General features: G+C 49.8%; 6 protein-coding genes across 6 annotated transcripts; 2 read left to right on the top strand and 4 right to left on the bottom strand.

Annotated features, from left to right (window-relative positions):
* Positions 1 to 1,162: 1,162 nt before the first annotated feature.
* FIESC28_09490 (uncharacterized protein) lies at positions 1,163 to 4,081 on the bottom strand (the record flags this gene model as incomplete). The annotated part of the gene is made up of 5 exons (XM_031163626.1): positions 1,163 to 3,018; positions 3,075 to 3,438; positions 3,494 to 3,702; positions 3,934 to 3,983; positions 4,041 to 4,081. The coding sequence occupies 5 exons, from the start codon at positions 4,079 to 4,081 to the stop codon at positions 1,163 to 1,165; spliced, it is 2,520 nt and encodes an 839-aa protein (XP_031012314.1).
* Positions 4,082 to 5,330: 1,249 nt separating this feature from the next.
* On the bottom strand, positions 5,331 to 6,157 carry FIESC28_09491 (uncharacterized protein; the record flags this gene model as incomplete). Its single annotated transcript, XM_031163627.1, has 3 exons — positions 5,331 to 5,896; positions 5,953 to 6,016; positions 6,080 to 6,157. The coding sequence occupies 3 exons, from the start codon at positions 6,155 to 6,157 to the stop codon at positions 5,331 to 5,333; spliced, it is 708 nt and encodes a 235-aa protein (XP_031012315.1).
* Positions 6,158 to 6,806: 649 nt separating this feature from the next.
* FIESC28_09492 (uncharacterized protein) lies at positions 6,807 to 8,783 on the top strand (the record flags this gene model as incomplete). The annotated part of the gene is made up of 1 exon (XM_031163628.1): positions 6,807 to 8,783. One exon carries the CDS (start codon positions 6,807 to 6,809, stop codon positions 8,781 to 8,783), a length of 1,977 nt encoding a protein of 658 aa, XP_031012316.1.
* A 581-nt stretch (positions 8,784 to 9,364) lies between these two features.
* FIESC28_09493 (uncharacterized protein) lies at positions 9,365 to 12,647 on the bottom strand (the record flags this gene model as incomplete). Its single annotated transcript, XM_031163629.1, has 2 exons — positions 9,365 to 11,525; positions 11,584 to 12,647. The coding sequence occupies 2 exons, from the start codon at positions 12,645 to 12,647 to the stop codon at positions 9,365 to 9,367; spliced, it is 3,225 nt and encodes a 1,074-aa protein (XP_031012317.1).
* Positions 12,648 to 17,517: 4,870 nt separating this feature from the next.
* Positions 17,518 to 23,874, bottom strand: FIESC28_09494 (uncharacterized protein; the record flags this gene model as incomplete). Its single annotated transcript, XM_031163630.1, has 2 exons — positions 17,518 to 20,662; positions 20,720 to 23,874. 2 exons carry the CDS (start codon positions 23,872 to 23,874, stop codon positions 17,518 to 17,520), a joined length of 6,300 nt encoding a protein of 2,099 aa, XP_031012318.1.
* Positions 23,875 to 24,250: 376 nt separating this feature from the next.
* On the top strand, positions 24,251 to 24,901 carry FIESC28_09495 (uncharacterized protein; the record flags this gene model as incomplete). Its single annotated transcript, XM_031163631.1, has 2 exons — positions 24,251 to 24,674; positions 24,729 to 24,901. The coding sequence occupies 2 exons, from the start codon at positions 24,251 to 24,253 to the stop codon at positions 24,899 to 24,901; spliced, it is 597 nt and encodes a 198-aa protein (XP_031012319.1).
* Between the last annotated feature and the right edge of the window lie 17 nt (positions 24,902 to 24,918).

Raw genomic sequence — 24,918 nt, forward strand, 5'->3', positions numbered from 1 at the left:
AACGATGATGGGACACGATTCCAGCATGCCTTGCTTCGCAGTTGGCATTGCTCAAGTTACAAATACTCTGCGGCAAAGATTCCAACTTCATCTGAGTGCAGATGAAGCCGAACATTTTGTGGACGATCTTGTCGCGAAATCATTCGGTAGCTACTACACTCGACTGTAAGCAACTGCCCACACCTGATTTCTTAGACTTTACTGACGCATTGCCAGCTATGACACTTTTCAATATCGCACGCAAGGTATATATTAGACAAGTTGGGCATGGTCAAGACTTGGCAAGCAGGCAGGCATCGACCGGATTCAATTCGTGAGGAAAACAATAACGGAGAGCTAGATGTTGCATATGGATAAATTCGGGGACATATGAGATGGCGTTGCGGATGATAGACATGGCTGAATCGCCGACATATTTTGATGCGAGTTTTATAAATGACAACTGATGAACTACACCCACATTCTAAACAGAAGTACAGACAGGCGAAGTTCTCCCCGTCGCGGGCTAGGGGTTGCAGCAAAGATAGAGCAGGAATTGATATAGCAATTGAAAGCCTGCTGCGATGATGTCCGTATATATTTCTATCACGGTTGACGGCCGCCCTCCCTCTCAGCTTTCAAGTAATGGCTCATTGACCTGCCCTGCTCAAAGCATCACTTTGCGGTCCGCTGTCATCCCGTAGATTAGTTAGATGTCATGTCGTATGCTCAGATTAAGTCACGGCTTGGAGAGGACAAGACTTTGGAAAAATGGCCTTCTGATTCAAGACTTGATTAAAAATACTACGCATGATGCCTGCGGAAACATAAAAGCAAGCACCCGCCGGTCTTTTGTTCCAATGCATGTTTTTTTCTGCCTCGTTCCTTCTTCTCAGCAGCACCCAAGCTGGTGTACCGATAAATAGATGTGTATGATTTTTGAATGCAACCGCCTTTTCCCTTATTTTTTTTGTTACTCGTACATAGTGCCATATGGTATGCGTCAACCACCAGCACCTGATAGTGATGAAAAGAAACCCTACGTCGGTCTCGCAAAGTTACAGAACGAGCAGTAAAGCGAGAGGGGGGGGAGAAAAAAAAGGGGGAGGGGGAGTAGCGGGAACCGAGCATGTCCTTACCCCCGCCGTGCTTTGGAAACCTTCCTCAGGGAGCGCTGGGATTTCTAGCCCCATCGATCGCCTTCTCTTTCTGCTTCGAGTCTTCGCATTCTTTCCTCCTCGTCACCGCCGTTGATGACCTCACTTCGACGAGCTGATGTTGAAGATGCGGTTCGGCGTCCTTTGCGTGAGCCCGTGTCGACGCCATCATCACCACGATTACGCTTCCAACCTGTCATGCCTGCAATGCGTTGCGCTTCTTTCAGCAGACGTTCTCGATCGCGAGCTTCACGTTCGAGGGTGTGAGGATCTTTGCTTGAGCTCTCGGTTCGACTAAGTGAGCTGGGCTTTGCGTCGTTGCTGCGAGTGCCCGAGGCATGCTTCATGTCTTTATCGTTGGAAGCAGCTCCGGCATCAGTCGATTGGTGTTTGCTGCCATATTTCGAGTCGCGCTCTCGATGACTTTCACGGTCCCTGTCCTTTTCCCGGTCGCGATCGCGTCGGTCCCTATCCCGATGTCGATCTTTACGGTCTTTACGGTCTTTGTCGCTACGATCTCTGTCCTTGTCTCGACGACGCTCGCGATCATAGTCCCTGTCCCGATACGAGGAGCGATGGCTGGATTTCTTGCGATCATCACTACGATGGTCGTCTTTGTCCCTCTCTCGATCCTTTCGCTTATCCGAGTCTCTATCACGGCGGCTGCGGTGGCTGGATCGTTTGGACTCTGCCGGTGACGTGGAGCGGTTTCGATCAGTATATCTTTCGTCCTTGTCTTTGTCCTTATCCTTGGAACGAGAGGATTCTTCGTCGTCCAAGTAATGACGTCGGCTTCGATGCTTCTTGCGCCGGGAAACATCATCGTAAATATCATCCTGGAGGGACTCTGAGCGGTAACGTCTACGTCGTCGAGAGCTTCTATGCCCTCTGCTCCGACTACGACTCCTGCTGACAGTTCGAGACGCTGATCCCGTATGGTTTTGATCATGGTAGCGGTCATCAGATGCTCTATCGCGTTTGTCATGATCGCGAGATCGGTCTTTGCTATGCTCACGTTGGGACTCGTGATCCTTATCTTTCTCGTGAACATCTGTACCAGCACGGCTTGGGGCCAAAGAGTTACTCCTGGACCGGCCTCGCTCGGCTGGGCTGTCCTTTGCTGAAGGAGTCAGCTTGCCGGGCGGAGCTTCGCTTCCCACCTGATACCCACGCGCTCGAAGATGATGAAGACTTGTGTTAGGAAGACCTTGCCTCATAGCTTTGGGGCCCGTAGGTGCATTAAACGGAACATCTGGAGCTGGAACTGGACGAATAACGGAAGCACCAGTTCCCATGTTAGGTGTTATGGAGGAAGCATCGCCAGACGCCTCATTGCCCGTGGCCTCACCGGATCCATCAGCTTGTCCAGCACTTGAAATCTTCGTCTCATCACCCCCTTCAGTACCGTCCCCTTGAATAGGCTGGCCATTTTCATCCACTTGCTGGCCATCCTGATCGATACTGTTCTGGCCATTCTGACTGGATCCGTACTGAGAGAATTGACCTTGATCCTGATAGTGGGTGTTACCTCCGAATTGGTAACCTCCACGGCCGTAGCCTCCGTAGTAACCACGGCCGCGGCCTCGACCACGTCCGAAATTGTTGCGACGATAGTCACTGAATTGACCATAATTACCTTGATTGTATCCTGTCTGGAATCCTGAGTTAAAGCCTCCAAAATCACCTGTTGCCACACCAGGGCCATTTTGATTGTAATTATTCTGGTCGAAATTCCACGATTGAGAACCGTTCCAGTTATTATTGGAGCCTTGGCCAAATCCACCCCCAAAGCCACCCATGCCGTTCATGCCCATGCCTTGAAAGCCACCGTTCATGTACATGCTCTGCATCGTCATCGGGTCCATGCCTATGCCCGGCATACCTTTAAGCAAGTTAGTATACTTGTCATCCAGCCAAGTACATGTTATCACAACTTACCCATCATGGGGAAGCCGCCGAAAGAGCTCGGCGCCATACCATTCTGCATAGCCATCATCATCTGCATCTGGTTGAAATCATTGGAGCCGGAGAAACTGCCATTTGGAAAGTTTCCATTCGTGGATTCCGAGTCAGGCTTTTCTTGGATCCCCTCGTTATCGTCGTCTCCTTGTTGGTTCTCGTCTCCTTCGCCTTCGCCTTCGCCGTTTGCGTCTCCTACGACATCCTGCTTCGTTAGAGCCTCCTCGTCAGGATTCTCAACGCCTGCCTCCTCTGCACTGTCTCCCGTAGTCGCGTTTTGATTATCACCTGCCTCATCATGTTCGGGGCCATCAGGGGCAGGAGTACCATCATGAGGATTGTCCTACAATTTGTTAGAAGCACGACCTTTAACATGTATACCAGTGATTTATACGTACCTGAATAGAGGACTGAGCAAGAGGGCCTTCATCAACGTTATCGGTGCCATCGACTTGGCCAGATGTCGCGTCCACCCCCGAGTTCTGTTCTGACGATATCTCGGCCACAGATGTTTCGATAGCTGTGAGGGTTTGCTTCGTTGGTTCAACGGGCGTTGCAGGCTCCGAGTCTTTAGCCTCCTTCGGTCGGCTCGCTTCGCGCTTCTTTTCTGCAGTGCGCAGGAACACTCTTATTGTAGTCCGCAACGATTTGTTCGGATTGCAATCTTCGGCGGACAAGGGCGAGTGCTCGCAGACAGGACATGATACGGGTAAATTGGATTGACCTTGGCGCAATTAGTGACATTCCTGCGTGGGAAACTTTTTAAAAGGTCGCGTACATAATTCACAGATCGCCTGCTCGCAACAGGGAAGACGAAAGGCGTTCACTGCAAGCTTACTACAGATCGCGCATCGCAACTTGATGGGAATATCGTCGGGGGAGAGAGATCTACAAGAACATGTTAGTTTGGTTGCTGGCGCGCTGGATCATACTCGTGTAACAAACCGAATCAGCTCCGCCTGAGCTTCTGTGATTGTTGACGCCATTGCGAAATCTCGATAACAGCCTCGAAACCAAGGGCAAAGCCTAAGACAACCGCGGAAGCGTCATGAGAAGGTTTTGCGCGGGTAGGAAGGAAAAGAGGAGGGAAGAGAAAGATGAGAAGGAAGTTGGATGCAGCAGGGCCGCTCGAATTTTGGTAGTGCCTGGTGCAACAGAGACACAGTCACTGCTGCGTTCAATTGGCGACACGTGTGGAGGTAGGTATGAGAAAGAATGAATTATAGAAGTGATAAAATACTGTACTAATGCAGATACGCTCTTTCAACTCAACTTTCCAGGCAGAGAGAAAGGAAAAGAAGGATTGAGTAGAATAAAGAGAAAACCCCAAACCAGGTCTGCTTTGCTTTGCTTTGCTTCTGACGCAAAGGCTAACAGCAACTGGCAATCGCGAGAAAAAAGAAAGAGTGGGACCAAAGTGCAAAGTTTCTACCTTACCGGTAGCACCTAGAATGGTACCTTAGTACAACCTGTATATACTAGTAGGTAGGTACCTAGGTACCTAAGGTAGCAGAAGAAGGTATCCTTTATCCGTACAAGTCAATTGATTAGCATAATGGCCCATCTAACTTGCCTACTACCTATAGTAGCTAGGTACCTAAACTCAAATAAATAACCAAACCATTTCGTCTCTTATTTTCTCGGCTGTCAATATTTCTGATACCCTGACGAGCCTCAAAGCATGGAACTTTCCCTACCTCGCATAGCATATCATAGCGTCGTCCAATCATCAACCGAGGAACCTTGAAAAGTCACGTGGTCCATAGACCCGATCGTATGGGATAGGTAGGTTAGTAGAGTTCCATTATGAGCCAGCGTCATATCCATAGGTACAGTACATGCATGTAGACAACCAACGATACCTAGGTAGAATTCGTACAATTGTAGATGGCATTGGTTGCTTCGACTTACATAGATAGAGAGACACATATCTTGGTCGATGTCTCGCTGCATACGGATATGTCCCATCTTTATTCACAGCAGTCACACAATGTTGTTATCATGAGAGACTTGGACGTAACAGCCAATTGCCCATTCAAGCCGCAACAAAACATTGCTAGGTAGTAGTAACAAGCAAAAACACATAATCAACTCCCAGATGCTCTCTTCGGCATCGTTCCCAAGCAACCGACTCGCAGGAAAAGGGCAGAATTACGTACATTACGAAAACAATTCGTCATCTGTACCTCCCACTTCATCCTCTCACCAACAATGCATGTCTCCTTTCAAGTTTGTCTAGCAAGCGCAGCTGTCCTTAGCGCCAACGTCCTTGGGACCTCCAAGATTCACTCTTTGCTCTTCTCCTCCCCGGCTAGCAGCATTTGATGCGCCAGCTCCCCTCGCGCTCTTCAACGATGTCTCAGGTATCGCGTTTGCGATGGCAGTGAATACCTCAGTAACATTATGTCCGCTCTTGGCGCTGGTTTCGAAGAAAAGTAAACTCTCCTCCTCCGCGTATGCCTGCGCCTCTTCTGTAGGCACTTTGCGGGCATCGCCAGAGTCATCACCCTCATCCCCTTCCTCGCCATCTGCGGTACCGGAAGAATCGCCCGTAAGATCCAATTTGTTGCCTACCAATGCGATAACGATACCGGGAGAAGCCTGTCGTTGTAGCTCAGCGACCCAGTGCTTGGCTTTGATGAGGGACGTGGGCTTGGTGAGATCGTAGACGACTAGAGCGGCCTGAGCATTTCGATAGTACATGGGAGCCAGGGAGGCAAATCGTTCTTGACCAGCGGTATCCCAAATCTCAAACTTGATTGTCCTTGTCGGGAGATTGCATTTCTGGGTCAAGAAAGCAGCTGTTGATGCCCTTGTCAATGATGGTATGCTAAGGGAAAGTCAAGAGGATACATACCACCAATAGTAGGCTCCTTGTTTTCTTGAAAGTCGTTATTAACGAAGCGCAACACGAGAGACGACTATTATAACTCAATTAGTATGTTGACGAAGAACTTCACATAAAAGAGGCGCAGCAAACGTACCTTTCCGACGGCAGCTTCACCGAGAAGCACCAGCTTGACGCTGCTGCTGGGCTTGGGAGCGTTGGCAGAATCGGCCATGGTCGCGGGATCGCTCGGAGATGAGGTTAAAGTTGATAGATTGGTTTGCCAAGGCCTGAGCAGACAAATGAAACGGTAATATCGTCACCCAGGACGGACAAGAGATACTTGGAAGTTCTTGGAAGGAGTGGTATGTCAGGAGTTACGAAGTAGGCTTGATGAAAGTTGCCTGGAGTGGAGGAGGTAAAGACGCGACGTCAGTGAACTAAGTAGAATTACAGTACATGGAATAGGTTGAGGTGAAGTCCATCGTAGCGGAAGCGGTAGCGGTGGGTTCCAGGTGGTTTCCTGCGTCTCTAGGTGCTGTACTTTCAGTGGCGTTGGTTGGCCAGCTTCCCTGATGACGAAGCCACATGTAGCCGGACGGCCACTCGAAGCTGCTAAGAAAAGAGTGGACCATTGTTGACAGCTGGACATCCTTCGGGTCAATATATGACCGAGTTCCGTCTCCCCGCCAAATTTCAAACGGCAGAAAAAAAAAAAGTTGAGGAAAGCGCAAGCAAGCTCTCATTGGGTCTTCGTCTTTGAAGAAGATATAGCCTTGACTTAATACTGTCTTATATTTTGGACACTTTTGTCTCCCCCCTCCTACCATTGCGCGAGTTTCACGTTTACTCTGATAACTTGCTTTTGAACTCATCAAGGCATCATGGCGAAAGCCGCAGAGGAACCCAAAAATTCCAAGCGGAACCTCCTCGATGATAGCGACTCCGAATCAGAAGATGGAGGGGCTGCCATTACTGCGCCTGACTTCAAGGTCAACGAGGACTTTGCGCGTCGCTTCGAACACAACAAGAAGCGAGAAGAGCGACAAAGGTTGGAGGAGAAGTTCAAGAAGACCGGAAAACGGCCTGAGGACGAAGACGGCGAGTCTTCCTCATCCGACGAAGAGGAAGACGAGGATGGTTTTCTCGCTACCGAGGATCTCGATGCTCAAATCTCTGCAACTCTCCAAGCTATCCGCAACAAGGACCCTAAAGTCTACGACAAAGATGTCACATTCTACAAACCCGACGACCCTTCCGCGACAGTGGCCGACAAGGACAAGAAGGAGAAGCCAGTATACTTGAAGGATTACCACCGAGAGAAGTACTTGCGGGGCGATACGGGTGCCGACGATGCAGATGACGACGGAGATGTTCCCATGACCTACAACCAAGAACAAGACGCTCTCAAGAAGTCCATCGTGGCTGAAATGCATGCCGCCGCCGAGGACGACTCCGATGACGAGGATGGTGGCTTTATGAAGCGAAAAGCATCCGTAAAGGTGGACTCGAACGGTGTCCATCCCTCTCGAAAGGCGGCACTGACTGTCACCGAAGTCGATGTTGCCAACGCCGATAAGAACCCCGAGACTTTCTTGTCAAATTTCATGAGTGCACGCGCGTGGGTCCCGCCAGATGGTTCCAACTGGAAAGCATTCGAGTCAGACGAAGGAGAGGATGATGATGACCGCGCCGATCAATTTGAACAGGCATATAACCTGCGATTCGAGGACCCAGAGCGAAGCAACGAATTCCTACGATCTTATGCTCGAGATGTTGCCGCAGCCAAGTCAGTCAGGCGAGAGGAGAAGACTGGACGTAAGCGTCAGCGTGAGCTTGAACGCGAGCGCAAAGAGGCTGAGAAAAAGGAGAGGCGAGAAGAGAAGGCTCGTCTGAAGAAGCTCAAGCTTGATGAGGCTCAGGAGAAGTTGCGCAAGATCAAGCGCACAGCTGGCAACGCAGGCAAGGATCTTACTGACGAGGACTGGATCAAGTTCCTCGACGATGCATGGGAGGACGACAAATGGGAAGACGAGATGAAGAAGCGATTCGGTGATGATTACTATGCTCAAAAGGACGATGCCCCTGTATCGGATCAAGAGGGAGAGGATACGGGAAAGAAGTCAAAGCCCAAGAAGCCGAAGTGGGATGACGATATCGACATTAAGGACATCATTCCGGACTTCGAGGATGAGGAAGTGAAGCCAAGCGTCGCCCTGAGCGATATCGAGGAAGATGCCGCCGAAGAGGATGAAGACGAGGAGGACGAAGAAGGCCGACCTTCCAAGAAGCGCAAGACAGATCACAAGAAGGCTCGCAAAGAGTCCCAGAAGCAGGCTCGTCAGGAGCGTGCCAAGATCGAGGCTCTCGTTGACTCCAAACTTGAACTCTCTGACCATGCTCTTCTCAAGAAGCCCTCCCACGCACCCTTCCGCTATCGCGAAACCTCTCCTCAATCCTTTGGCATGACTGCCCGGGATATCCTACTGGCTCCTTCTGACGCTGCACTCAACGATTACGCTGGTCTCAAGAAGCTTGCCACTTTCCGCGATCAAGAAAAGAAGCGCAAAGACAAAAAGCGTCTTGGAAAGAAGGCCCGTCTAAGACAATGGCGTCGCGACATCTTTGGCAGGGAATTCGAGCGCGAGGGCCCTACGTATGGCTTCGAGCGTTTGGCCACTGCCGACGATGAGGCTAGCGGTGCTGTCATCCAGCCTAAGGGTGATAGACAGAGAAAGGAGAAGAAGGATAATGGGCAGGAAGAGGACAACGTCGTTGGTGATGTGGGCGAGAGAAAGAAGAAGCGAAAGAGGTCCAAGGGCAAGAAGAATGCTTCAGCCGCTGTGGCAGCGGAAGAGTAGAAGAATTCTCTGGAGAGGTTTTGAGCGAGATACCACTGCGCTAACATAGTTGAAAAAGAAAACCAGGCGTTCAATGTTGTATATCTAGGTATGGTTTCCTTATGATCAGGTACATTACAAAAGCATAATCATTCATATTAAACCTGAGTTAATGCAAATGAATCTTGAAATTTTGAAGTTGAATTATCTCATCTCATGATAAACGAATGTCAGCTCATCTCCAAATGAGCTGACGGGTATGATGGTATCTCAAGTGCTGAAAACACAACTTTCCGTCCCGATGTTAAGATGACATGTCCAACAATAATCGCTTTGCGAACTTCAATGTGCCTCTTCGCCAATACCCAACCACATCCAAGCCTTACCCTACTACAACCCCCAAACTTAAATAAAGAGACAATATAACACAAAGTAGTGAAGAGAAACTTCCCCAGGATCCATGACACTCGGTGATGAAATGCCCTACCAAGTTACATTGCTGATTGTAGCATCAAGATCAGTACCTTTCGACTTTAGGTTTTTGAGCGAGAAGACCCCCGAGAACATGGTATCATTCGGGTTGATCTACCAGACAGTCCTCCCTAAGGGCCCTGTTGCTGTAGCCCGCCCATTGCATTCGGTGTTGCCAGACCGCTTCCTCCGGCACCGAACACTCCAGTGAATGGGTCGATACCTCCCATGTTGAAGCCGGGTTCTTGGCCCATCTCTGGAGGCTCCATGTTGAAAGGCATGAACCATGCGGAGGATGCCTCAGGTCCAGACAACCCTGCCCCATCGGCCATGCCAGCTCCTTGTGCATTCATGTTTGTCTTCACATTAGACCGACGAGCTTGCATGTCTTCCTCCGGTTGAGCGCCCGAAGCAACCGTATCCCAGTCGATGCCACCCATCATATCGTGGCCATGGCTCATGCCGGTGCCAACATCCATTGAGTATCCTCCAAAAACAAGCTGGCGATCTAGAGGGTCAATGTTTCCGTTCGAGCCCTGCCCAAAGTTCATAGCCAGTAACTCAGGCGGGAAGAAGGTCGGCGTGTGCCCGTGGTGGGAAAAGGCATTCATGTTGGCAGGGCTCATGGGTGACATTGCAGTGCTGAAGGCTTGGCTCTGCGGGTTAGAGACTGCAAGAGGGTTGAAGCCAGCAGCACTGGCAGTTTGTAAACCTAAAGCACCCGAGAAACGGCGTTCTTGACCCCCTACAGATGCCACATCGGAATCTGCACCCTGTAAAGGATCGATAGGTTGGCCAGGCTGTGCTGGTATACCTGTTTGTTTCTTGTTACCCTGCTTTCGCTTCGGTGCTGCTGCACGGGTATTATCCTTGTTCTCAACACTTTGTGGTGTTGGGAGCGTGGAGAAATACTCCTCTACCGATTGCAGCTCGGGCTTAGCTTCGAGAACACCGTCCGCTCCTGAATCTTTTCGCTTGTGAGTAGCAGGATCCATAAATTCGGCGTCAGAAAGGCCATTCGGGTAGCGGTTAAACCAGTCTCCATATTGAAGGAAAGACGACTGCGTAGCGCGCTCGTTGACATTTGCGCCAGCTCGCACAGCGTCCAGAGCATTTCGATACTGCGTGCGAACATTTTCCACCATCCAATGAAACATGCCCCAATACTTCTTCATTTTGTGAAGATATTTGACATTAGTGGTCAGATTGGCCTCAGCAGTGGGTTTCATAGAGGGATTGCGGGAAATGATGCCCAGAATATGCACTGTTGTCGAGGAAAACGCACAGTAGCCTGCAAACGGGGCGGAGACAAAACATCGCGACTGCTCAGCCTCTCGTAGGAGCTCTGATATTCGATTAGCCGCATTGAACGTTCTCTTGCTTGCTTCAGAAAAGAAATCGTCATGTACGCCCTGCTGCTTTCGTGCAGACATAGCGGCCCGGCTCACGAAGAGGATGTTGTGCTGTAGGCAGATATGCATGAAGAGAAATTGGCTTGCCGTGTTCTCTGTCTTGTGAACTTCAAGGTTCTCTGTGGAGTATCGAAGTGTTAAGGGCAGACTGGCTTCAAGGTTGACAACATCGTTGAGATGCTTGACGTATTGGGACTCATCCTCCCACATTGGATTTGGGTCCAAATCCTTTCCTCCTTGGCTCAAGTAGGTTATGATGCGTCCCCACAAGGCAATGGCCCTGACCAGATAGGCTGCTACACCCATATTCTCTCGTGCGTCGGCAAGCTGCCCGTCGTTGGGAGATGCTGGATGAGGCACCTGCCCGTCTAACATCTCCGTAGGCGCAGGCATGTCGAACTGGAAGTATTTCTCTTTGACCGGCAGTGGAATTTGAATAGTATCTTCCCGTATGAACATAGGTCGATCTGTTCCGGAGGAGTTGAAGCGATCCATGAGAAAACAAGCCCACATTATGCGTCGTCGGATCTCCCGGTCAATAAAGCTCAGTTGTTTCTTGGCACCGCTGCGACCTGAAGGGTCGTATTCCAAATCTTTGTGCAACTGGAGAGCAAAGGCCATCCGGATGGCTTGCCCACCCAGCGCCCAGCTACGGCCGCCCTGACATGTTCCAAACTCGTGCAGGCCGAGAATGAGAAGGCATGTCAAGATTGTGAGATTTGGCCATTCGTAGCGCCTGGTGCAGATATCACGAGCATGCGATGCCCATTCTTCACCGCGCAAGAACTCTGGTCCTGAGGAACTCACCAGAGGGTTTGAAGTAAAACGGGCTGCTACAGCACACACTGTAAGAACGAGCACCGGGGGCAGTGTGCCATTTCTGTGGAAAGAAGGAATAAGTCAGTGGTGGATAAAGGCTAAAAACTAGACGAACTCACTTCAGCTTTCGCATGTAGCTTGGTTTGTGCAGAAGATGGTAAGACTGGCCGTATATGTTATCGAAGAAAACTTCAGCAAGATGTTCCTGTATCTCCTTGGGTGGAAGTGCATCGGTTCCCTCATGTTGCAATTTGTTCTCTTCGGCTTCCTGCACTTGCAAGCTGCTCGGCCTGTCGTCCCCGTCAATTTTGGGCTTCGAGGGCGCCTTCGCCCAAGCCTCCAGATCAGGGCCGAACGCTTCCTCAGCACCACGTTTTTTAGTTGACTTATTCGAAGGCACAGTTCCTGGTATGGCCGGTTTTACCACGGCACGAGTTACCGATGACGCAACCTCCTGATCTGACTTGGGTATGACTTTGATAATGCGTTCTTCCATACGCTTCAGTCGTTTGTCAAGCATAGCCATGTAGTCTGTTCGAGGCGCAGCCTTCCGAGTCGTAACCTTGTAGACACACGGGATTCGTGAACGTAAACAATGCTTACAAGCGGGTTTCTCGCCCGAACACCGGATCTTCTTTCGGCGACATGCAATGCAGGCGAGCGGGAGGCGTTTTCTTTCTTTACCGGCCTTCGTTTTAAGTTCGCTCCATGCAGGCGTGGCATCAGCTCTATCTTCCTTGGGTTTACCGCCCAGATCTGTTCCATCTGCACGATTACGGGAAGCCAGGCCGAACTCATCTGTGGTAGAATCTTCGAGGGCATTGGATGCGGGGGAGATCCGATCTGGGATAACTTCAGAACCTTCCATGCTCTGGCTTCGGTTACCGGGAGGGAGAGCGCCAAACGGTAGACCAGCGTGCGGAAGGCCGGACATGGCTTGATGTTGAGGGAACGCGGTAGGAGACTGCGAAGCGTGGGTGTGATCTGCGAGAGGAACGAGAGAGGATTGGTCAGGAAGACCTTGATAAGCAAAGGAAAAATCGTCAAAATGTGAGGTATCCATCAAGGCGCCGTGAGAGGGAGAAGGCGTAGGGTGCAATTCAGGAACGTCGCGATAGAGTTGGGGTCCGGAATCGAAGGATGGCTGGGCATGTTGAGGTTTCAAAACGGCACGACCGGACATGACTCTGCTAGAGACAAGAGTTGTGACGCGGAGCCTTCCGCGGCCGAGAATTTGGCGATGGGAAACAAATCTATCGGACCGTGACGACGGTGGTGCAGAACGTCTAGAACAGGCACGGGCTAATGGGTTGCGAATAGAGTCCGACTGAGAAAAAATAAAGGTTTTAAGGACGTTAGCATGTACCGCTGTTGTGCAGCTCAAAACGTTGCTGCTGCGGCGCAAGAGCGTTGAACTGAGGTGACCCGAAGTCGTCCGGGGAGTTTATGGAGAAGTAACGGGTACGTATGTAGTCAGTGGCTCCCCGCACTGGAACTGGGGACAGTCGGCGCCCCAGCTGGGGCGGAGGAGTTGGCGGGAGAGAGTTTGGAACTGTCACGAAGGTGAAGGTGATGCAATGGGTGTCGACTCAGGCCGTGACTTAAGGTTTCGCGGGGACAAGCGGTCGCCCGTTCGGGTAGTTGCAAATTGGACGGTCGTGGTTATTTTGAAAGTGAAGAGAGAAGAAGAATCGGAGGCTGAGCGGAAGGAAAATGATTGAGTCGTGGAAACTGGGGGTTCGACATCCAGGAGTGTGGTGTGGGGACCGTTTACCTTTTGTCGTTAAGTAGATAGAAAATCAAAAGCAGTGATCACGATAGGTTAGTAGGGTGGTAGGTTAGTGAGTAGGTTGTAGCGCACGGCCCAGGAGTGGGTGTGGCTGTGGGGTAGAGGCATACCTACAACAACTAACATCCAATGTACTAAGGTAGGCAGGCGTCTTTGATATTCGACCTAGACACGGAGGTTGGCTTTAACCAAGTCTCGAATGGATTGAATTTCATTGGGGCTGCCGTCTTTTTGTTGCCTTTTCTCCTCTTGCCTACCTCTTTCATGGATGTCTAGCAGCTAATAAATTAGATAGTTAACAATGGATGGTTGTCAAAACCAGCCATGCTGTATGGATGTGGTGGAGCCGTCTACTCGAAAACACGGTGGAGGCGGGTAGTGGGAACCAGTCGGATCCGTACAGTAGGTAGGTACTACTAAGGTGCCAGAGAGTCCCCTACGGATACAGGTAGGAACGTTGGCAACAGTTGTAGGTAGGGGTGACGTGATGTGGTTGATGAGTCCATGTCATTGTGTAATAAACGATTGCCCAAGGATGGATATCTCTGAATAGGTAGTAATAAACAGTACTGTACTGTTCATACATACGTACTGCATTGATCCTTGTATTGATGTAACCATTATTGAGGTTGATGTTGTATAGGACAAATAAATTATCAATTTTTATTGTTGGGAGAAGGTTGGATTGAGATAAACGAATCTTCATCTCATTGCCTCCTTCCAAGTTCCAATAGGTAGGTACATCGTTCCTTCTCCCCTCCTTCCCCATGATAGGTAGGTAGGTATCCGTAGAGCAAAGAGGAAAGAAGAAACATCACAAGCACAGCACAACCAACGCAGCAAAGTAAAGTAAAGCAAAGTAAAGTAAAGCAAAGTAAAGTATGCCAAAGGAGGAACCTCCGCTCATCAAGGGACCCCCGTACCTCAAACGGCACAGCACCTGCGCTCCATGGACGCGGAACATCCCTACAAGGCTAAAGGAGCCTAAGAGCGAGCTGAGTCGGTGACTTGATTAAAGGCCTGATGGATGCGGATACACCTTTGTTGGCATGTTATTATGATGTTCATATGAAAATGCACTGCAACTGCAACTAGAATGCGACCGGGGGAAACGAGACTCAAGCATCTCCTTGTAAGAGAAAAAGGCATTGCTAAGATTATTGACATGTGCTGACCTTCTGGTTTGATCTAAGTTTCCCACTGCTGAGCTGATATCCCACGGGAATCCGGATCACCATAGCATCGCACGGCTACCATTGCGTCGCATCATGATCTTCCTCGTACGCACTGAAAAGGTTCAGTAACGGGACTCCCGCGTTAGGATTGGTGTCACCTTGTCAGGGTTCACTGAGACAAGGCGCGGCAGGATACAGAAAGGCTAACGCGGGCAGGCCAGGGGACCCTGGAAAGGTGACAGTTCAGTCTTGGTTCTGGTTTTGCCAAGGGCCCCGGGCCCGGGCCTTTTTGAGGCAGCGCAACAAAACAGGGCGTGGCCTGGACGATAGTTGGGTCTGTCTATGATGCCCAGGCCTGGACAACCAAGAGGCCGCCTCAGCTCGAGAGAGATCTTGCTGCAGATGCAAGTGCATGAAACTAGTCGAGAAATGCCGGGCTCTACCAGGGTCTAATCTTGCGACTACCGTGGCAGTTCATATTGGGCTATGATTAGGTATTGTTATACGTACCGGGGCGTTCTTCCCAGTCCGCAGGTGTCAGAAGAAATGACCGTTGGAAGCACAAAAGACGAAAGAATTTGGTCACCTTATGCTAGCTTAGGCTAGCATTTAGGCAGCTTTATTTCTGTAACCTAAGTCTGAGAGGATATTTCTTCTGTTACCTACCTAGCCAGTCTATCTATCTGTCTGTCTGTCTGCAGTTTCTTTTTATATAGCAGTCACAACCGCGGTTGTCCTCTTTCTTTCCAACACGATGCCTCCTTGCAGGGTCGGCGATACCTATCGGGAAAAACGTTCCTTCATCTGGCGGTCCAGTGCAGATGATCTGCAGTCTTAGTTGCTTTGGAATCACCACTTGAGTCGACCACGGGGTATCTCGTTGTTTATCCCAGCAAGGATGGATGTCCTCCAACTACCACCACCCATGTCGAACTGACGGTAACTTCCGAGGACGGTTGAAGATACTGTAGAGCAGGGCAGGTTAGACTTTACAGCCCGAATAACTAGGTGTCATTATGTTACATGGACCTCTGTAAGCAATAGGGGAATTGGGCAGAAAGCAAAGGTATTGCTACCTATTGTCTGTCGCCTTGATACATTAGTACTCTACCCGAGAGTATCTATCTGAGCAAGCATATACTGTAGAGTAACTTATCCATGGCTCCAATTCCTTGATAAATGAGGCGACATGTCTTTCATTAGCTGCCAACCTGCATCTGGAAATAGCACATCACACATCCCCATACCTTGACCGTTACAAGTGAAAAGTAAAAATCGCGAGACAAGTAACGGTTCTCCTCTCTCCTTCAGCACAGACACTAGACTTCAACACACACATACATGGATCCCTTGCTGGGCCAAAAGTTCCTCACCTCTCAGTCTCGCGATGCTGAGTACAGTCCCTAGTTAGTGTAATTAAGATGGATTATGGTCATGGATCATGGATCACGGCATGGATACCCCCCAAACGTTAGGGCTGGATGATGGAGACGAATTGTTCGCTGAGAGATATGGATATCATCATTATACATACAACTAAATAGTTTGCATGGTTATCGTGCTGTAACTTGGAACTGACGATCCGGTCTCGAACCTCACCATCTATCATCGCGTCTCATTTTATATTAGTAGTACAGTTCTCACTTTCACTCCCATAGCGTGCCTACAGCATTCGCACATGCATGCATGTCATGACATACGTAAAGTATTGTATCCATACAACGTCGCATGGGTTGTTTATGTCTTCTCGGCCCGGTGTTGTATTTTTTCTCTCCCTCTCCTCCCCTATGTTCCTCGTTCCATGAATCATTCTGTCCTTTCTCTTATGCCTCGACGGGCGTAACGATACCATGTTCCGCCCGCAACGCTACTATGTTACCTGTGCTCTTCCACTTGTGTGTTTGCACCGCACTACATCTTGATGTAGACCAGGAGGAGATGAGAAACTGCGACTTGTAGAGTAGGCTAAGTCAAGGTACAAGGATGTGTGGGATAGAATAGGATAGGTTGGGTTAGGTATGGGTAGATGAGTGGGATAGAGATTGTAGATGCGTGTGAGGAGTGGGATTGATGAATAAATAGACGAATATCAAGGAAATTAGGTCATTAATAATTATCCCAGACGCGCGCTCCTTGCACCCACTTGAACTCGCCTAAGCCCTACAAGGAGCCGCTTCAATGTCACTAACCTGACAGCTGGGAGAATACATACGGTACTGTACATTCCCAAACAGGACAATATAAGCTACGCCTCTGTGCGGCTTTAGTCAACTGCCTACTGCCCGGGCAGACATTGGATGCTATGCTACGTTCAGTACTGTACGTAGTACCTACAGTAATTGTGAGCATATGTTCAGATTATCTACCTACCTTACCTACCCTATGCCTTTTTGAATTTGACACCTGCCAATTTAGACTGAACTCGAGTCTAAGTACGGTAATGTGTGTCTCTCCCTACACTCCTTTCGGAAGGTGTCGCAGCATCCCCAGGTTGCTCAGCATCCATACCTATGAAATCAGCAACTCGAAAGACCAACCACCATCCCAGGTCACTTACACTAACGGTTGGACCTGTACAGCACAGTATGGTAATGTGAAGTGTCTGAGCCTCGGTCCGTTTTAATCATGGCCCGATCTTGACTGCGGCATTGAAACCCTTGTTGATGTTTCACTGCATCAATCACAAATGTTATCTCCCGGTTGTGGTCAAGCAGTCCTACCAAACTATCAATCGATGCCAGGGGTTAAAGCTAAAGAATATTTGAACCTCAAATTTGAAGTTGTATCATTGCTGGGAAAAGCTTAACAATGGCCCATGTGTCAAGGTAATGTACAACACCTTACATAGGTGCTTTCAGATATATTATCACTCGCGTTTCCGTCCAAGTCCTTTGATTACTGGAAAGTGCAATTCTTTCATTAGTTTCAATCGAATCAAGACTCAAACCGTCAAACGCTCGGAAATGCTATGCTATGCTATGCTGTGCTACGCCATGCTATGCTATGCTGCGCCCCCTGCTTCTAGTCAGTCAGTTAAAGATGCTTCGTAACCCTGGGCAATCAACGAATGCTAAACTCTCCGCCCCTATTTACTCGTCATCTTTGTCCTTGATATACACCGGGATCCCATACAGTACCACCGCAGCGGCGTTGAGATACTTGAATCTACACACCTCTCTGGATCGCGCAACCGCTTCGGCCAGTGACACGTTGCGCATTACCTTCCCATCCTCTCCCAAGCCACTCGTCGTAGTCTCGTCCTCGCCCGAGGCCCGATTCTTGCCCTTGCCTCGCTTATCCTCCTTGAACGTGCCCTTGGGCAACAATCCCCATTCCTCAAACGATCGGCCCGCGAACCGATCAATGTCCCTATCCGTCACATCCCATAGTGTGCCTACTACAGCTGGACATCCTGCCATCATGTAGTTCCACACTGGCCCATAGTTCTCGAACTCTCCGGCTTCCGTTAACGATGCTGAACTACACCCCATCAAGAATGTTGCTGGCTTGCACTTCTCGAGACGACGGATGGCACGCGCTCGGATATACTGCGCTCCGCTTCCATGACCAAAGTAGAGGAGTATCTCAGAGTTTGACAGCGCTTTCTCAAACTCAGACTCTTGAGGAGCGCGATTAATGATGCCGTCCCAGTTTCTGAAGCCCTTCATAATTGGCTCAAAAGTGGACTGCGTGTTAACCAAATCAGTCGAGGGGTTCAAGATGTAAGTTCCTCGTTCGGCAGAGACATAGTGACCCTCGGGCGCATCTTCCGAAGTCTCGTTACCCGCAAGTGGTTGAGATTCTGTAATGAGCTGCCGTAAACAAGCAAGAGAAGGCACACGCGAAACCGCGAGACCTTCCATGCATGGCATTGACTCCCAAGGGAAAGCATGGAGAGCTTTATCCAATACCAACACTGTATGGGCATCTTCTGCTCGGTCTGTTCCTGTCTTTAAAGCATTGTAGTAACCACGTAGAGCATCGTAGGTTTCGACCACCATTGCATCGAAGTCAATTTCGTCGTAAGCGTTGCGTTCTCCATGGAACTGAAGAATGTCGACGACGAAATAGAGCAGATCGTTGAGTGCCTCATCATAATCACTGTCTGGGTCACTGGGATCACCAAGACCGATGAAGAGATCGAGCACTCGCGGGTCGAGTGACACTTTGGATGTCTTTGTTGTTTTTTTGCCTCGGCCCTGTTTTCGTGAAGGTAAATTGGTGTCGAGGACCTGCTGAAAGCTCTTTTGAAAACGCGCGAGTAAATCAGGTCGACGCTCGTGCTGAGAGAAGATGCCCTTGAAACCGCCGAGCCAAGTTGTCTCGATTGTGCCAAGGAGATCTCTGAGTCGTCCGTCCAATGCCTCTCGCTCGGCCCACCATGCAGTTTTCGCACCCTTAACACTGAAGTCGCGGCTGGCAGAGTGGCTTGTTTCGTTAGCAAGCCGAATGATTTCCATCATCTCCTCTTTTCCATGGTCAAAGTTGAAGACCTCCGAGTCCGCATCCCGAGAGTTGGCACGCTCGAGCGGCAGTCGGAGAATAAAAGGGCTGTGACCTGCTCGGAATTTGGTGATGCACAAGTCATGATGGTTGTCGCTCAAAGAAATGGAAATCACACTCCACTTATGGGGTACTAACTCGATGTAATCTGTTTGGAATTTAGCCATCTCGGTTGTAAGCCCGAGGCTATCTCGTCTTGAAGTGTGAGTGAACTCAGAGTCGCCCTCCTTGGGGCACTCCTTGTTCTGGAGTGTACTTTGCTCACGCTTCCAAGTGACATTACGAGCCAAATCGACAGAGAAGGTAGCAAATCCTGAGCTGGCAAGAACCTTCGATTGCGTTGTTGATGTGGCGGAAAGAAGAATGACTGTATTCTGGAGCAAAGCCGAAATTCGGTGAACCATCGTGCTATTAGCAGTTGAAAGAGTTGAAGCATGTGCCTCTAGAAGAAGCTCTTGAGCCTGCCTCAATGCTTCGGCGAACGCAGGAACACTGGCCTCCTTCGGACCTTTTCGTTCGGTAGCTGATGCAGCTGCGCGTCCCTTGCGAGGAGGCGTCTGGCTTAGTGAGCGTCTCGCTTTGTCCGAAGCTGCAACCGCAGGGAAGGAGATTGTCGAGTCCTGGACAACAGAGAAGACGGGATCATGAATCATCTGTTCCGTACTATGGCCGATGAGAGAGATCGCTGTCACAACCTGTTCCTGAGAGAGGGTGCCGAACAGTTTTGGTAATTCTTTGGCAAGCTCCAAAGTTGACAGAGCGGATGACCAGTCCTTTTGGCTGATGAAACCCAGAGCTCGGGACAGAATGACTGAAGCCATCAGAGAAGCCTGATAGGCGTCCTTGGGCAGTTTGGGCACTTCCGTAGTAGATAGCTGACCCTTGGCCGTTGCCTGCCGCTTTCGAGCCTTTGTGGCCGGAGCCGCCACAGCTCTGGCTCGGGTTGTCCTAACAGTAGCACGTGTAGCGCGTGAGGTGGTAGCAGCTCGTGCTTTGGCAGCAGCGGGAGCAGTGTTCTTAGCTTCGTTTTGAATGCTGAGCACCTTGCCGTGATCCCCAAGGCGCTGAGCAGTTTCCTCCGCAAGCTCAAGGAGCTGACGAGCCTTGCTCTCATTACCCGTATCGCGGAACAGGCTACCTAACTGACAGGCAACCCTAACTCGAGAGGCAGAGATATCCTGAGGCAACTCCATAAAAGCCTCGTTACCATACTCGAGAGCTTTGGTCAGCTTTCCAGCGCGATGATAAACAGAGCCTATCCAGGCCAGGACCTGTGCTCGATAGAGTGGCGAACCGGTGGTCTCCGCGATCTTCTGAGCAGATTCGGCATAGTAAATGGTCTCTTGATACATGCCAAGATGAGCATACACAGAAGACACATGCAGGAGGCCCCGCAGAAGGGGAAACGCAAGTGCCCAGAATCGTGGTCCAATCACCTGGCCAAGCTTCGCACCAGTGGTGACACTATCCAGGCTGGTAGTTGAAGTGCTCATGACACTCGGGCTAGTAGCTCGGGACGTAGATGCTTCTATCTTGGACCAGTCGTGTGATAAAACCCGAACACTGGATTTGACGCTAGTCAGGGCTTCTTGGACTTGGCCTCGCTTCAGCGCGAGAACCGAATCCAGGAAGGAGCTGAGAGCGATAGACAGGTTAGCTTGAGACCTTGATAAAGCCCACGACGAGGTAGATCCGTTGTAGATTGCTTTGGCAGCCGCCAGGGAAGAATTCCTAAGCACAGTTAGAATGAAACTTTGCGATATTGCTTTCATAGAAGTGATAACTCACGCTTCGTCAATGTCACCGATACCAGAATAGTACTCGGCTTGGGTAAGATGAAATCCGGCAACCAGTCCGCGAGAAACACCCTCTGCTTCGTCCAACAGCTTCTTTGTCACATCGAGTGTCTCCTTTGCTTCAGTAAAATGACCAATGTTGAGGTGCTGGGATGCGAGTAGTGTTTGATTGAGAATCACGTTATTGTGTGTTGGTTCGGCGAGTACTTTAGCCAAAGGGGTTGATAGTTCCAAGATCTCCAGTTGCAGACCATGTTCTCCTCGTAGACTGGCGAGTTGACTGGCTGACTGTAGGTGTAGAACAAGACCGTCTGGGTTGTCAATCAGCTCGCAGAGTTCGCTTCTTGACTTGCAAAGTTCGGTCATGGATCTCCAAGAAATGACGGCGTCTCTGAGTATCGACACGGGTAGAGGAGCATCAGTAACAGCCAAAGCTGTCACCGATCTCTCCAGGGTCTTCAGATGAGGAACATAACGGTCCAGGGAGCTGTCCTCGCCATAGGCTTCGTTGTCTAGCTGCTCAACCAATTCTTGGACCAACTTGGTGATCTGTTGCATCTCGTTCTCTTCGCCAATAACTTGGAAGAGTAGTTGGAGTAAAACTCGAAGGCGGCGAATGGGAAAGCGCTCAGGTGTATATATACGCAGAAGAGCCTGCACGGATGGATCGTGGAATTTAAGCGGCTCTCCCTTGGAAGCCGAGTCCCCGACAATTTGCATCAGATGTTCAAGCACTGCAGCTCGCTCGCTCTCGGGTAGGAAGAAAGCCCAATCATTCCATGACTGGTCAAGCTTGGCGATTGAACGCAGGGTACGCGACAGCGTCTCTGCCTTTTCATCGGCACTCCAAGCGACACTGGGAGGCTGCGAGTCAAGGACTGCTGTGACCTTTAACAAGGCACCCTCTTCAATCATATTGGTGCAGATCGATCGCAATGTTCGAACCGCGTCTTCACTTCGGTTTGCGGCCTTGCAAAGATCGGCAAACAACTCCAGCTTTGTTGAGATCTGGGCCTTTTCCTGTTGTGCCATGGGTCGATCCTGGATCATCTCAATGGATCGACTTAAACACTGAAGAATCTCCTTGTTGATCTGCTTAGATTTGCCGAGGTCTTTTCGAAGCTGGTTATACCTTGCGAAATATAAACTAGAGATCTTCACGAAATACCCGGTGAGCTGTTCCTTTCGTGATATCGAAATCGTAGGGTCGAGAACACTGTCAACTAGTTTATTGCAATCGCACAAAACCTCGTCCATTTGCTTCCATGCAACCGTGCCGTTCTGAATATCGCCGTTGAGAACCACCAAAGCACCATCGATAATCTGGTTTATCGTCTGCATCAAAGTTTCTCGTCGTTGATCGAACTGTAGAAGGCTCTTAGTCGAGGCATCCTTGCCAGGAGGAGCTCCGAGCCAGCGGCGACCGAATCGTGGAAATTTCACAATAAATGCCTTGAGACTTTGCATAATAGAACCGGCTATACCGTCATTGGACTCGGAGCCCTTCGAGTTGCTCACGAGAAGTCCAACAGCTGACCGTCGAGCCAGCGAAAGGCTGTCCAATAGTTCGTTGAGGTCAGTTATGTTGCCACTCAAGCTTCCCTCCAGACTTTCTGTGACTTCTTGCACAATCTCCTTTGTCTTGGAATCGTACTTGCATTGCTTCAGTAAAGCAGCGAGTAATCGAGCGGAGACCGAGAATATGCGAATATCTGAGTGTTCCGTAGGGTCAAGTACGTCCTTTAGTGTTTGGAACCACTGGCTTGCTGCTTCGTACTGGCGATCCGTTTGAGCTGCAACACCCAGAAGCTGATAAAGTAAAGTTAGGGGGGACTCGGTCGTAGTCTTGGCTTGTGACTTCTCAGAACCCATCAGCTCCATCAGTTCTTGATATGACGCAGCAATCAACCCGTATGTTGGTCCATTAGCGGTAGGATGTCGTCGAGTATATGCGCGCACGCAACGAGAAAATGGCGAGAGTATGTCGTCGTCGATACTTCCACGATGGCCGGCCATCTTCCACCACTTGAGCTGAATCTTAAAGCACAACACTTGCAACTTAAATGCTGAGGTAGGAGAAGGGCATAATCTCGTTTCTGTTGCAACTTGATCCTCCTTGCTGGACACACTGGGCGCGAATGACAAGATTGTCTGTGATAAAGATGCCAGTTGCCGAGCTACCTTTTGTGTTTCCTTTTCGTCTTTGGCTCCCATTCTCTCATAAAGCTTGACAGGTGAAGACGCATGTGATTGCTCAAGGAATGGCAATGCGGCTTCGATATGGGTTGGCTTTTTGGCGTGCGAAATCCATCGCAGAACTTGGAACTGGCAGCTGGTGACCACGGGAAGCATGTTGTCGGGGACATTTTCGCCAAAGTCAAGCAATTCTGCAATAACTTGAGCCGCCGTTTGTCCCTCGGTTGGTGCTGGTTTTGCTGTTTTGTTAACCCCAGCATCCAGCCTTCGTTTCAAGATCCTTAGCTCCTTGAGTGCCTGGTCCTGAAATCCTAGAGCCAGAAGCTTGCCGATGAATGCTGACATTCCGTTCTCGAGTTGGAAATCTGTTTGAGTAGGTTGAACACAGCCCATGATAGATCGTAGGCAGGAAAAAGCGGTGCGCGCGCACTCGACGACAGCGAGACATCCCGTTGATTGTGGTGACGATTGGGATGTTGCTTTGGATGTGACATTAGGTGAAGTAGCGACTCGGTTCAAGGTTCGGGGCTGTAACGGTGACAACGGCGCAGATAGTGACCTGCGCAATGTTCGGGGTCCGGGAGCTTTCTTCAAGTCACCTTGAGATGCTTGTCGCTTACTAGGAGTCGCAGGAACCGATGGCCTCGCGGCTTCGTTTAGGGATTTGATACAGACATTGATTACATGCGTCGCGAGGGCAGCACGGTCTTTGGAGGAGAGTTGCTCGTTGCTGGACTTTGCTGTCTGGGCTTTACCTGGCGCTGCTCTTCTCGTCTTCGGGTTTGCTGTCGTCTTGGATGTGGTTCGCGAGCTGGTCTGTGATGTCATTGTTGAGCTGTCGCCGTCGAGCAACAGTAACTCCTTGAGCGTCACAACGGTAGCGGTTGTGCATGTCGATATAGACGTTAGGGCCGTCTTGACCGCGTCAGTCTTTGCTTGCAGTGAAGCCATTTTGGTTCGGATATTATGTATGTGAATTCGTTACCATGCCTCATGAAACAAAAAAAAAACAAAAAAAGACCCAAGAACTCCTACTGGAGATACAATATGCAAATAAAAAACAAAAGGCTGCAGTTGTAAGCCGCAATCGTTAATTACCGTTGGTGAATAGGTTGGGTTCAGTTCCTGTTTAGGTACATACCCAGGTAGTTAGGTAGTAAGTTTAGCCCCGGAATTGGCAAACAGCGGTGGTTGCCTGGGGCAACACTCGGATCCCGGATTGAATGGCCCGTGCTCTGAACTTTTCGGTAGAAGATCTTTGTCATACTTCAAGGTCTGAGCCTGAGCCTGAGCTGGTACCTTAACGACAGCCTCAAATCATTCTAACATGTCGCTTCGATCACTCCCAATTCGGCCAGGTCAGATTCGAACAGTCTCACTTGCATTGAGGGCATCGCATATCTCCAATTTCGGAATTCGGAGGTCGAGTACGGCCCCTGCAACCATTGCCGATGGCCAATTCTGGCGTTCTTTAATACCGAAGCCTTTGCGGAAGGAAAATCGACAATTGAGAAAAAAGTCCAAAGAATGGAACCCCACAACATTTTTCATTGTTATATTCCTTTTTATTGGATCAATGTCGATACAGATGATTGCGCTACGAAATTCCTTCGATCGATACATGCGACAATCAGAGGCTAGGATTACGTCTTTGCGGGAAGTTGTTGAAAAAATCCAGAGGGGAGAAACGGTTGATGTCGAGCAAGCACTCGGCACTGGTGATCCAGGAAGAGAGGCCGACTGGGAAGAGAGTAAGAACAATCTCCAATGTGTAAGCGGGAGCTGTCACTAATTATTTTCGGCAGTGCTCAAGGCCATCGAACGCGATGAAGCAAGTCGCAAAGCGAAGCGGGAGAAGGCTGAGCGAACTGAATCTTCAACCGTAACTACAGCGCCAGTTGCCGAGGTACAGAAAACGGAGCCCGCTCAGGCTGCATCAGCAAAGGCAAAAAGCGGAAGTCTCAAAAATTTCTTCTAAATATAAACAAGTCTATC

Source organism: Fusarium coffeatum (genome assembly GCF_003316985.1).
Source record: "Fusarium coffeatum strain FIESC_28 chromosome Unknown BRIP53273_contig_245, whole genome shotgun sequence".
Taxonomy (NCBI): domain Eukaryota; kingdom Fungi; phylum Ascomycota; class Sordariomycetes; order Hypocreales; family Nectriaceae; genus Fusarium; species Fusarium coffeatum.